At 39.5% G+C, this 13462-nt stretch overlaps 2 protein-coding genes and 1 pseudogene across 2 annotated transcripts; all 3 read left to right on the top strand.

Moving 5' to 3' along the window:
* Nucleotides 1–2119: 2119 nt before the first annotated feature.
* Nucleotides 2120–3019, top strand: LOC5504080 (acyl-coenzyme A thioesterase MBLAC2). Its single transcript, XM_032372357.2, has one exon. It carries the CDS (start codon nt 2120–2122, stop codon nt 3017–3019), a length of 900 nt encoding a protein of 299 aa, XP_032228248.2.
* Nucleotides 3020–4594: 1575 nt separating this feature from the next.
* LOC5504064 (GTPase HRas) lies at nt 4595–9743 on the top strand. Its single transcript, XM_001624964.3, has 9 exons — nt 4595–4763; nt 4884–4932; nt 6098–6126; nt 6524–6573; nt 7170–7204; nt 7489–7591; nt 7829–7868; nt 8084–8244; nt 8682–9743. Exons 1-9 carry the CDS (start codon nt 4733–4735, stop codon nt 8739–8741), a joined length of 558 nt encoding a protein of 185 aa, XP_001625014.1. The 5' UTR covers nt 4595–4732; the 3' UTR covers nt 8742–9743.
* Nucleotides 9744–10777: 1034 nt separating this feature from the next.
* LOC5504079 lies at nt 10778–13294 on the top strand (annotated as a pseudogene).
* The last annotated feature ends 168 nt before the right edge of the window (nt 13295–13462 follow it).

Below are 13462 nucleotides of genomic sequence, written 5' to 3'. Positions count from 1 at the left end.
TTTTTTCTTTCAATTTCTCGAGCTCCCAAAAACTGGAACAGCTGTAGAATAAGGCATTTTTAATATATGCAATTTCCAATACTCTGCGGGCTCTCATCAATAATTTCCAAGTTTAAATGCTATAAAACCGCTTTTGCTTTCCGATAACTACTTTTCAGGGGCGTAGCCAGGGAGGTGGCCTAGGGGGAACGCCCTCCCCCCCCCACTTTTAGCAACCAAAAATAAGTAAATGTATGAAACATTATCTAAAATACAGCGAAAAAAACCTTGGGCCCCCTCCTCCCTCCTGTTAAAAATCATGGCTACATGCTTTTGGTTGCTTGTTGATTGGTCAGCGTCGATTTTTTTTTTTGTGATTTACAATCCCCCCCCCCCCCCCTTTGCCATTAGTAACTTATAAGTAACCAAGATTAACTAAGAAAAAAAAAACACAAATATAAGATTCTTTAGAGAAATAGAAAAGAGAAATGAGGGAATAGAAGAAAAAAAAAAAGAACAGAAAAAAAATATGCTCTTTGCCTGGTATTTGAACCGGTGTTTATGCTAACTGAAAACGTCAAAAATATAGACCATACATCCAGACGTGCGCTGAATCACCGTATGGCAGCTAAAGCTTTACGGCTAGGCTGGAGATTTCGGCCCCAGCACCGCTATCTAGCGAACTGTGTAACACACAGGTACCGAGGCACCAGCGCATTAATAGGGAGGCAATAACCAGGTTCCTAGCCCTTAAGACCTAAGTCTTATAAGGTTACGCCACACACAGCTCGCTGTGACGTAAGGTAAAAAATATCGAGGTCTTCCCGGGCGCCGTGGGTCCCTTGGGGAGCCCGTCGCCATGTAAGTGGTATCCTAATGCACGTACGCATGGTCTCTGTTATTGTTCAAGACACAACATCAACAAATAATAAAACGCGTTGTTTTTGAGTTGTCGTTTTGAAATAATGCTTCATTATCTCTCTTTAAAAGTTTGCTTAGAAACTCGTGTACAATGGAACCTCAACAAAATAATTGTCTATTTTCTAAACATTTGAGATTCCTTACCAAAACTACTTAGTTAGGTGCCTTATCAAAATTACGATTTTCGGCCCATAAAGGTTTTTAAGTGAACCTTTTTTAACCTTTTACAGGCGAGGAATCTGAGAGAAATTACAAAGGTTTGTATGGTAAATCAAGCATCCGGTGAATTTTTGACCATTTAGTCACCAGTCCTTCCCGGTCATCCTTAAACTCTGAACTTACACTCTTTTTTTATAAGAACGACAAATTTTCAGTTGAGGCTGGGCCGTTCTTATTTTTTTGGACATGTTATGGCTGGATATGTTCTTAAGGATGTTTTTAAATTTTAGTGTATATAAGAATATAATACCAATGAATTACACTAATCATCAATAATAATAGTAAGGTTGAGCACAATTTGATTCTGCATTTTAAAACGCATCAGGACTAAAAAAGAAATTTTTTTTTCTGCTATCTGAGCCTCGCCATGTTCTTAGCATGTTCTTAAAATTTGGTGAAATCTCATGCTGGACGTTTTTATAAAAAAGACGTTTTTATAAAAAGAGTGTAGTTCGGACGAATATATGGATATACATCAAGGTGGTTATAATGAAGATGATGACGATCATGATGATAATGGTGATGGTTATGATGATAATGGTGATGGTTTTGATGATAATGGCGATGGTTTTATGATAATGGTGATGGTTATGATGATAATAGTGATGATTATGATAATAATTGTGATGGTTATGATGATAATGGTGATGGTTATGATGATAATGGTGATGGTTATGATGATAATGGTGATGGTTATGATGATGGTTATGAATTTCAGACCGAGGTCACGTGATAGTGTTATGATCGTGTATTCGGCGTATCGTAGGGGAAACGGAAGCAGTATTTGACAATTGATGGTTATAATATGGCTGTCAAGAAGAATGCTCCTTGATTGCTTTGTTTTGACATGGGCGCAAAAGCATAAAGCGACATCTACTAACAAACTTATATAATTGAGTCAGGTGTTTCACGGTAAGCTATTCATATTCCATAAGTGGTAATTTGCATACTTATTCCTCGAGTGAATGTAAGTAAATACAGATTGAGTAGTACAGAGGTTATGGCGAAGACAGCACCAGCTACTCTCGAAACCGAAGAGTTTCACCTGGAAGAATTAGACAATAATATTTTCATGCTACGAGAAAACTACTATACTTCTTGGAATCAGCCCAATATCTGGGTATTGAAGGGAGCAGAGAGGGATTTGATTATAGACACCGGGATAGGACTCTGGGATCTACCGGGATTTCTTAAGAAAAATAATATCATTGGAGAAAAGCCTTATGAAGCTGTTGCTACCCATATCCACTTTGATCACACAGGAGGGGCGCATCAGTTTGAGAAATTTTCAATTCATAGACTAGAAGGCGACGCTATAGAGAAAGGAAATCAATACGTGTGTTGTTCTCTAATGACAGCGAAGGAAATAGCGAGACCGCCAACACAAGATTGGAGAGCGCAAAATTACAAAGTCCTGGCTGCCAAACCTAGCAGACTCCTCGAAGATGGCGACTTGTTTGACTTAGGGGATCGTCAACTCAGAGTTATTCATCTTCCGGGGCATACTGTAGGTAGCATCGCACTATATGAGGAGAATACAAAGTCTCTTTTTAGCGGGGATGTCGCATATATTGGCCCTCTTCTAGACGTGCTACCGACGAGCAATGTCACGCATTACATCCAGACGGCACAAAAATTAAGAGAGCTTGCTCCCAATGTAGATAAAGTCTACCCGGGTCACGGAGTCGTCTTCGATGGTTCTACACTGGACGGACTGATGGCGGAATACATTGCCAGTAAGCAGGCGTGCTGTGCTGGGGTCCAGGTCACTTGTGGTACACCAGTGGTCTCGTGTCTCTTGAAGGGAAGGAATTCCAGTAATTTGGCTGCCGCTTGTTGCTGGAAAGGGTGTTGCTGTTATTATTGTATGCAGTGTAAAATCAGCACCACTCCACATTAGCTGAGTAATGTATTGATATCAGGCCCGTAGCCAGGATTTTGAGCGGGGTGGTTCGTTTTTCTATTTCAGCGGACCAAATTTCCCCCTCACCTCGCCTTATTACATTAGGCAATCAATACTTTAAATAAATACAATCTTGTATTTAAAATGTTATTTATAGGGTGCTTTTTAACATATAGCGATAATAACAAAGATAATTATTCTAAAAAGATTTCCTAGTCATTTTAAAGACATTTATTATCCAGTCAAACGTTATAATTTTGTGTTTGCTCTGAGCGGACCTTCGAGCCGGGTGGGACAGTTCGTCCGAACCCCCCCTGGCTACGGGCCTGGATATACACAATAGAGAAAGGCCTCGATTATCAAGATACGATTGTTGGCGACCTTTGTTTTATCAGGGTAAAAAAATATAAGAAAATGACCAGTAGGGGCGTGGCTTTCTGTGACCCCAAATTATAACCCCAAATCAAGTGTATTATATATGATGTTGTAATGTGTAGTAAGGTTTATAGGAAAAAAGAGAAAGAAAGTCCGCAGGTAGACCAAGTCGAGTAGAAGAGGGACGAATGTGATTTTTTTTACCAATTCTCTCAACTCCAATATAAATTTCTTATCACCTTCACCGACTTCGGGAGCTTTCGAGCATTAGAGTGCAGACAGCTTTACCTCTTTTTTTTCCTACTCCAGGCTGTATTGTGATGCGAAAGTCGTTTGCTAGGCGCGTAGCATCAGGAGTCGGGCACAGGGCTCACTCGTACTCTAAAGGCGGCAAAAATAAGTCTAAAACAGTTAGTTAAATCTCCATCCCCCCTCCCTTGGCGGCCAAAAAGTGGATCATTTCTTAAGGAATCTTCAAATACTATGATTTTTCCATATGATACCTATGACTGCGCACCCCCCTTCCCCTCTTGGCGGCCAAAAAGTGGGTCATTTCTTATTAAGGAATCTTCAAATACTTTGATTCTTCCATATGATACCTATGACTGCGCCGTAGTCTCTCTATAATATGTGCCAACAAACTTCACTCTACCTTTCCTTAATTTCTCCAGGACATCATCAGGACAAAAACAAACCAAAAAAGCATTTAGTCGAATACACTTTATTACATAAAACAAACAAACATTCGAATCCCCTTGAACGTGACATTGGTCCAGCTATTCGTTGATTACTTGTGACGCACAAGGTTATATTTAGAAAGAGGTTCCATATAAAAAGTAAAAATACTGTGCTCGGACACAAACTCAGAGAAACGACTCGTGAGAACTTCATTCTAATAGAAACAAATATAAGACTCTTGTGTAATGTGCTTGGGCAACTTTTGTGCTCTTTAAGATTTTGGCCAAAAGTTTATCTCTTCGTAGTTTATTTTCGTCATAAAAGCAAGTTGAAAGTCAGAAGTCAGGCAAAGTGCCTTAACGATCCTTTTCCGTAGTTCAACCTTTACCTGTACCGTGTTTACGTACACTATTGGCTAGAAGAAACAATCTCTTTTGTCCAAAACGTCTTATGATTGGCTGATAAATTTAGTCCTGGTATATATATACCATTTTGTACGCGGTTATAAAGTTTGGAGCATGCGCAGAAGCAGTAGCAGGCCACGACCTTACTCGGCGATACTCGGTATTTCCTCTGAGCGCCTTTAGAATATTAGCTGAACAACTTGTCAAATAGAAAAGTTTTTGCGAACTTTATCACCGAGTGCAATAAGTTGAGATGACGGAGTACAAGCTGGTAGTTGTTGGAGGTACTCAATGACTTTGTCTGTTGTTTTATTCGTGGGAGAAACATTCTATTTGAACAATCTAAGGTTCCATGCCCTTCTCTCGGATCAACTAAAAGTTGTACTGTTCTTCTGTGTCTATAGCTGGCGGCGTGGGGAAAAGTGCTTTAACAATACAACTGATACAGAACCAGTAAGTATCTCTGTAACATATTACTGTCTTCTGTTTTAAACTCATCAGATTTCTGTCTTGAGTGTTTAACCGATGATCGTTGAATGCTATGGCAATTCACACTCTGGTTGTAGGATCCCGCCCTGTTTCCGTGAAACTGGGTATACATCTCTGTGTTAAAGAAACTAAAAAGGCTCTTTTGGCTATGTGCTTTTCCCTGTCTTCTCAATACACCCTACCCTGCTTGGCGTAACTCTGCAACTTCTATGTGTGCAACCTGGTCTTTGTGTGTACATCAAGACGATTTCACGATATCCTACCTGCCCAAACCTTGTTCTCCTTGCTAGTAAAACGTGTTTGAAACTGATAGATAAATAAACCTAACCACCATACCTCCTTTCTAAGTAAAAGTGACTCGAGTATAATATTTTAAGACCTCTTCCGATTAACTTATCCTCCTTGATTTGCCGTTGTGTTGTGGCATAAATTGCACGGTGTTATGTTGTAACACTGAACTTCGTCTCGTGCATTTCGCGATATTTTCGTGTCTGTGGGTAAAATAAGCGTTTGGTTTTACAACTTCCCTGTTTTACCGTCTTGTTGAGTGGCGATTAAATTGGCATAGGCGGTTAGTTCAACGCAATAACGACACTGTCTACTGTGTTCCATTTGTTTTTGTGTGAGGGGCTGGGTTATGTCTTACTTAGGGTGTTGCCTTGGTGTGCAATGTTTAACACTTTTGTGACTGTTTCAATAGATATTGTCCAATTTGTTATAAACTATTACAAATTTTAATTCCAATCTTATTTCAGCTATTGAGTTCAATTATTTTTTTGTAACTGCCTCATGTCCTCCCCACCACCCCCCTTCTACAGAAAAGCTCTATGTTAAACAGGCTAAGACCACTTAATTAAAGTTGTTTTTCTTTTTCATATCATTCATTGCTCAACTCCCATCCTATCATAGAATGTCTGTAAAAATATATTTACTAATATTGAAAGACAGCATTGTGTTATTTTAGGTTGTCTTGTCAATACTTATGTATGCATACTATAAACCATGTGAAAATCATTCAAGATTTCTTATCTGTATCTCTAAGAATCTCATCTCTTATGGCTTTTCAAACTTGAAAAGGCCATCGCATAAATGGCTATGAACTTTAACTGATGATTTTTATTTATTTTAGTTTTGTGGATGAGTATGATCCAACTATTGGTAAGTCTAAGCCACACCTAACTCAACTAGTTCTCGGTTTCTATCCAAACTCTTAAAATATTGACAAGCAATGAGCTCTTAAAACTACAGTAGAACTCACATAACAGGATTAGCTAGATCCTACAATGATATATTATACCAAATCCCTTGTAGGCATGGCTTTTTACTCGCAAATCATTCCTGTAAAGGCATACAAGTTTCCCTTCTATACAGCTTTGTCAATAAGAACCTTGTTAGACCGTGTCTTATATTTAAATAAAAATTGCTTGATCAGAATACAGTAAAATGAATAGAAAATGACCATTTAATGATAATAATGTGATCTATTTACAATGTTTTTTTCTTTATAAAATATCTGTCCTACTGTAGTAGCTAAGGTTTTCACTATGTGTTTCAGAGGATTCATATAGAAAGCAAGTAGTAATAGACGGTGAAACATGTTTGCTGGTGAGTCTTGTTTAAGTGTTACTTAACCTGTGTCTAGGGACCTGTGCGGTTTTCTGAAATAATTTGCTATCTTAAATTACATGTTGCTGTGTATATTATTTTATCAAAAGTAAAAAGTGTGTTACCTCTACTATCAAAATGTGCACTTCGTTTCTCAATGCAACCATTGCTGCTAGGCCTCCATTTTTGTAACGACTTTACAGTAGATAGCTAACATGTCTTCCCTGCTTTACATCCCTAAATACAAATTTCAGCCATTCTTAACAGACATTGCAGCCCTAACTTCATACATAAGTAATTTTATACATAACGTAGAACCAAAAAAGATTTGTAAATTGAGTCAGTCTTTTTGACTGGCAGGGGGAGATGTGACTATATTTTAGTGTCATCAAGGATTGTCCACATGATGATAAGTGATTTATCTTTTTTTAGTTGAAACATAATCGTGAAAGGTTTCTCTATGAGATGATAACTAACATAAGTTCTAGATTAAAATTGCAGTTGATGCTTTTTGTAGACATACTATTCCATTGTAATTATGTATTTGTTTTGAGATTGGCTGTCTCCTGTTATCTAACTGCATGTTTATTTTCCAGGATATATTGGACACAGCAGGACAAGAAGAATACAGGTTAGCCTCAGTGCTTACTTTTCTCAACAACACCCATTTAACAGGTTCTGCACCAATTTTCCATACGCCCTCTAAAATTTTGCTGAATAAAATGTTGATTTTCGTGCAATGAAATTGCAAGAATTGTTCCTCCTAAAACAGAGCTTCATCTTGATGTTGTGAAAGCATTGCTGCCATGATTAGGGGGTACCATGTACTGTCCACACTTCATAAGCAATATAATCCTATACTACATTAGGATTATTATATGTGTTAATGATTTGATGTTTTGTTGTTGCTTGCAGTGCTATGCGAGATCAGTACATGCGCACAGGGGAGGGCTTCCTCTGTGTTTTTGCTGTAAATAATAGTAAATCATTTGAAGATATTAACCAATATAGGGAGCAGGTAGGTTCTTGAAGTGTACTTGTATATGTATTTTTAATATGCATTTCTATGTTTTGTATGCATCGTGAAGGCATGTACACTACCCATTGTGCTACTGTAAGGTGTTGATTATAGCATGTTGTCAACTATTAGTACTACAAATCAACCCTAACCCTTCCCAATCCACAAAAATGGAATTTTAGTTTGAATGCAAGATAAGATAAGGCTCAAGTTGTTCCTTGTCTTGTTGTTCCTTAGATTAAACGAGTAAAAGATGCCGAGGAAGTCCCTATGGTTTGTAAGTATCTGCTGTAGACGTTTTTTTGCAATGGTTATTGCTGAAATGTCTTGAATAACAAAGATGGTAGAAGTATGACAAATTTCAAATTTTACGTCTACAGATGTGAGAGGAGTTAGAGTTTAGTGAACTTTTGACAGTTCTGTAGTCCCTAGGCGCTCACTTGAAGATTGTACGCCTACTTGATTGCTTATTTGGTCACTTTTTCTCACCAGTGGTAGGAAATAAATGTGACTTACCACAGCGAACAGTAAGCACATCTGATGCCCAGGAACTAGCAAAAAGCTACAATATCCCTTTTCAAGAGACCTCTGCAAAAACTCGGCAGGGGGTGGATGACGCATTTTATACACTTGTCAGAGAAATCAGAAAAGACGTAAGTATAGTACTGCTATGTGATATAAAAGTATTTTGATGCAGCTTTGATAAGGTCTTTGTGTGGAGCATTTGTTTTGTGATTGAGGCATACCAGTCTTAAGAAGCAGAGAAGCTGAGAGGCCTTTTTGATTTTAGTTAACTGGATTTGGGCAGCATCACTGGTTCGTAAGATAGCACAATGTCAAACTATTTTGAAGCCAGGATTTTTATTTCAACCAGATTTACCTCAAAGTTAAAGTTTGCTCATACTCTGTTAGAATTTCTACAGTTGCAGAATTTAAACATTCGTTTAAATTATGTGTTTTGTTTGTTTAATAAACTGTCACTGTTGCATTTTTGTGTAACATAATGTGTTGATGCTTTATTCATGTCAATGTCTACACTCATAGGATTAAAAATCCAAGTTAAATGAAGCCATTTTGTTTTTGTTTTCAGAAAGAAAAGCGTGGACCTCCAAAACCAAAGAAATCAAAGAAAAAATGTATCATCTTATAAAGGACCTGCTATTTCCATCCTTCACCCTGCCTACCCTAATGCCAATACCCCGTCAGCATGCTAAAGCTGCACCAATGACTTCATATTTATTTTTGTAGTGTGATTCTAATTGCAGCTTTATGATTGGCATACATCCTCTTGGAGACATAACTTGCCTATATAAGTTTGGTTGCCATTGAACAGTATAATTTAGTCAATGAATAGATAACTGGAATTTTGAAAAGAATGCCTTTATAAATGATGTCACTAGGGTATATTCTTGGAAAAAGGGGATCTAGAACAAGCATTTGCAGTATACCTCATTATGTTACAATGCCAATACTAGTGAGATATGTGGACCACAATACCTGATAACCCATAGCATACAGCCCGTCAATCAATAGTTACAGTGTAGATTGTATTTCTGTATATAAAAAAATGTGTTGAGGGAAATGCATTTCGTAGCACTAGCTCTTTCATGTTGATGTGATATAGGCTACAAAAAACTTTGTATTCATAAGCATAGCGTCACTGTCAAATTCTTTGCCCGTCAATTTGATAAGGTTTGTAAAAAGGTCTTTATATAAGCAAAACATTTTCATTAAATCAGTTTAATGCATTTTACACTACAAGCAGGTTATAAGGTCACTCAGCATAAAATTTCCTAATAGCTCTTGACATTATGTGATAGTAATTGTCTGGCTTATGTTAGTGATGATTATTATGACATCAGAGGGGCTCTGCCATGGGAACTTTACCAAGCAGCATTTTTGTGGTATGCCTCGGCTGGTTCCCAGGCTTCTCAATAATGTTGCTACACAGGCAACCCAATGACAGATATTAGAGACTACACTCGGTAGCAAACCATTACCGAAATTTAAAAAGCTTTTGTTTTACAGTTGGTGATTTGAATGGAGAAGATCACTTAAATTATACTTCAAGTATCAACCCCAAGCACTCTGTTTTTAGATTATTGTATCAGAAGTAGAAATAATAACAAATTAAACTTTCTTTTAGTGTTAACATAGACTTTGTCGTGCGCTTCCCCTCCCCTGTTTCTTGAAGTCCCCTCCTACCCCCTACACACACACACACACACTAAAGTATACGAACACCATAAAGACCACGAATATGGGGCTAACCGAGGCACTTGTCACAGGACGTCACGGGAACCTTATCTCATCCGTGACCAACAAAAAAGAGGAATCAGAACAACGTAACTCTTGGAATGCCGGTCCAAATGACTTGAAACTTCCCCCAGGCCACATTTAAGACTCCACTGTCAGGTCAGAATATTTTTGAGAGTTTTACGGTTTTATTTCGTAGTAAAGTGAACGGCTTATTTCAATCCTATATGTTTACTGTAAACCATGAGCACAGGCGGCCCAAGTTCATTTTAAGTACTCGTTTAAGCGTCATCGATAATTGCTAAATTGCTTAAATCACTTCAGAGTTCCAGAAAACAGTGTAAAATAAAAGTATAAGTTTTAACTGAACTTGTGCTGTTGTTATTTCTCGATTTGGAAGCCGAGAAGTTTTTTCCAGGTAAGCTCGGTGTAAAATTACGATTACGGAATGTCACTATTGTTACCTTGTGATCTTCCGAATTTCAAAGGTGCACGCTACCGGTGAGTGCATTGTAAGGAATTGCTGGTTTTCTTTGGCGGTTACACTATATAAAAATGATATAGGTTCATAGGAGGCGTTCTTCGCTAGCATTTAAATTCTCAATAAAGTCCTTTATGTACCACTAACAGTAATAGCCTTGGGCTGCCTGTGGATTTAAATACGGGTCGGTGATAGTAAATATATGCAAAAGAGTCGACATTTTGACTCGTGGGGGGGGGGGGGGGGGGGGTTCCAACCCGAACCATTCTCTGTTAACGCTGATGTGCGCTTGTTTGTGTTTTTGTTAGATTAAGGCATTTTGACCAAACTAACAAATAACCGCAGATCTAATAAGTCCTCCAGAAATCAATATGCAAAAATATCTCCTGCATGTTAGGACAATCTTGTTAATGAGATATATGACGAAGATTGGGCCTGCCAGAGTACTTATGAGATTGGTCTGTGATGTTCAAAATTTAAAACATAATATCTCTTTTAGAAACCGACTTATTGGGATAATCTGACAATCGCACTGTTTTTTTTTTTACAGAAATGCATCAGCGGCTGGCTATGTGTTTTTTAATGTGCGCATATTTGCTACATGTCACGGGCACGGTCTACTACGTCGACGGCGTCCATGGTAGTCCTTTGTTCTGTGGTAAATATTTGAATCAGCCATTCAGCACTATTCAGGCCTGTGTTGACGCACTTCAAGGACTTGGGGACGAGTGTCGTATCCGCAAAGGACGATACCATGAAGATGTCCGCATACGCAGCAAGCACGGAACCGTTAACAAGCACATAATTATCGCTGGCTTTGACAAGAGCGACCGATCTTTGACGGTACAATCGTGATAAAAGCGAATTGGACGAAGGTAGAAAAGACGAAAATTTATAAAGATCATATAGGTCAAGACATCTGGCATAGCTTTTCGTGGACGATAATGATAACAAATGCCCGGTGGCCTTTAATCTTACTTACTTAATCTTACTAACTTAATTGCCACTAGCGAGCTAATCCGGCAATTGGTCGGATCACACGGCGTTTAACAAAACCAATTGCATTGGGGAAAATCGGCTTTAAACTCCACCAAAGATAAGATGATCGAAAACGGAGACCACGATCTTGCGGGTAGCGGACTGAACATGACGGGTGCCATGGCAATACTCAACATCGGTAGCTTCAACACGTATGTGGCGCGAGTTCTCCACCACTCACCAAGCGCAGCAGGGCTTTCACATACAACAACACTTTCGACGACCACAAATTCAAACCCAAATACAATCAGTTCTTTTTGGAGGATAAGTTTGAGCTCCTTGACCAGGCGGAGGAATGGTTCTACGACATGTCGTCCAAGACTCTTTACGTATGGACCCCGGACGGGAATAATCCTCAAGAGAAAACGATTCACGGGAAGACTCAGACCTACGCGTTTAATATCACTGACTGCACACACGTCACGTTCACAAATATGACGTTTTTCGGAACAACACTTATTGCGACTTCTACGTCACACTCAGGATTCATCGACAGTCTTGAATTCAACTCCATCTCATTCATGTTCCCGTCTTACAGCGCATGCTCCTTTCCGCTGACCCGCCGTTGTGGATAAAGCTCAACGCTTGCGTGGGTAAAACCCTAAACTCCTTTCGAATGTACAATTGTAGTTTTTTACGGCACTGACGGCGAAGCGCTGGAATATGGTGGCGCTAATATAACCCTAGAGAACAACTTTTTCGAGTATAATGACGCTATGGTGAAATCTGCCATGGGTGGACTAGGACTCTTGTGTCCGAGGGGTACGGGGACAGGTTTATCCGCGACACAGTGAGGTTTAACGGAGCGAGTGCGGGCCTTCGACTGAGTAAGCCAGATGCTCACATCTACATGAACCATTTTCACCATCAATGCTGGGGAAAGATTCAAAACGACGGTTCGCATGTGCAAACGCAAATTGGAGCGACCAGGAACCTAGCGCCATTTACAAGTACCTGGAAAAGACTGGTGACCACCAGGGAGTGAATTGCACGCTGTGTATCCTGTGGTATGTGCGCCAGAATCCTATAGCTGTCAATCAACACACCAATATCACCTTCAACGCGGCAGACGAAGCAAATGGAGGCATCCACAATAATTAGATCTATCAGGCTCTTCCTGGTAACCTCGAAGGGAACGTCATTAATCGGAGTGTGCGCAAGCAGGTGATCGACGCTATGAATTTCGATTTCCGGCCTCGTGCGGGCTCAGAATTGGTGGCAGGAGTGCGGCCGTTACACGCAGCGCTGGAGCTGGTACTAGGTACCAGGCTGTCAGGAGTACAAAGCTTGCACCCCAACCCCCTTTATGGTAGTATGACCGTAAAAGTGAATAGAGACGCACTGATGTGGCTCAACGCGCTAGGGGCGCACACACATCGAGTCGACTTTGGTAGGTGTAGTCCATATAAAAGATTTCATCCTCTATGATCTTGTTCTCGTGCCCGAGGTTGCTTCAAATTAAGGCTTGCCAATCCTTGTCCATCTAGAAGCACCGGGTCCTGTTTTGACTATTTTCGAAAAAAGAGGGGGCTTTTTACGATTCACATGAGGCTTCGGGGTTCGTTGTTGACACAAGTTTGTCAAAAGGAGTATATAAACAATTGTACATCTGAGCACTATTCACTATTTGGAGTAGGCCCCTTCCATAAAATATTAATTTCGTATTACTGTTGCTAGGCAAAAGTCAAGTAAAAGTTGCGTCTGCATCGCTCTCATCGCCTGAATACAAGCAAGTGATGTTCAATGAAAGCAACATGTTTTACCTCAAGAAAGGCACTTTAAAACCCGGCACAGCCTACCACTGGTGAGTCGACGCTCTGGTGTCACCGGACGTAGTCATCAAATTTGTGGAAGTTCACCACTGCTGGACAGGCTGCGGATCCACGTTCTGGGGTCAGCGGTTTGTCGGCGCATGCGTGGACACTTAGTTCTGCTGTTGGCTTTTGCCAAGTTTAGTTTTTAAGATACCATGAAGGCATTTGACCCCATTTGAGGGTTTATGACAGGTGAGGTTTGGGTACTCTAGTGTTCTTTGTTCTAGCGTCTAAATAAAGTTTTTTTATAGTTCTAAAGAAACGATGGTATGTTTTTGTAAA

The sequence above is a fragment of the Nematostella vectensis genome, chromosome 3 (genome assembly GCF_932526225.1).
Source record: "Nematostella vectensis chromosome 3, jaNemVect1.1, whole genome shotgun sequence".
Classification (NCBI taxonomy): Eukaryota; Metazoa; Cnidaria; class Anthozoa; order Actiniaria; family Edwardsiidae; genus Nematostella; species Nematostella vectensis.
Note: the sequence above shows the minus strand (reverse complement) of the source record. Positions and strands in the feature narration are given on the sequence as shown.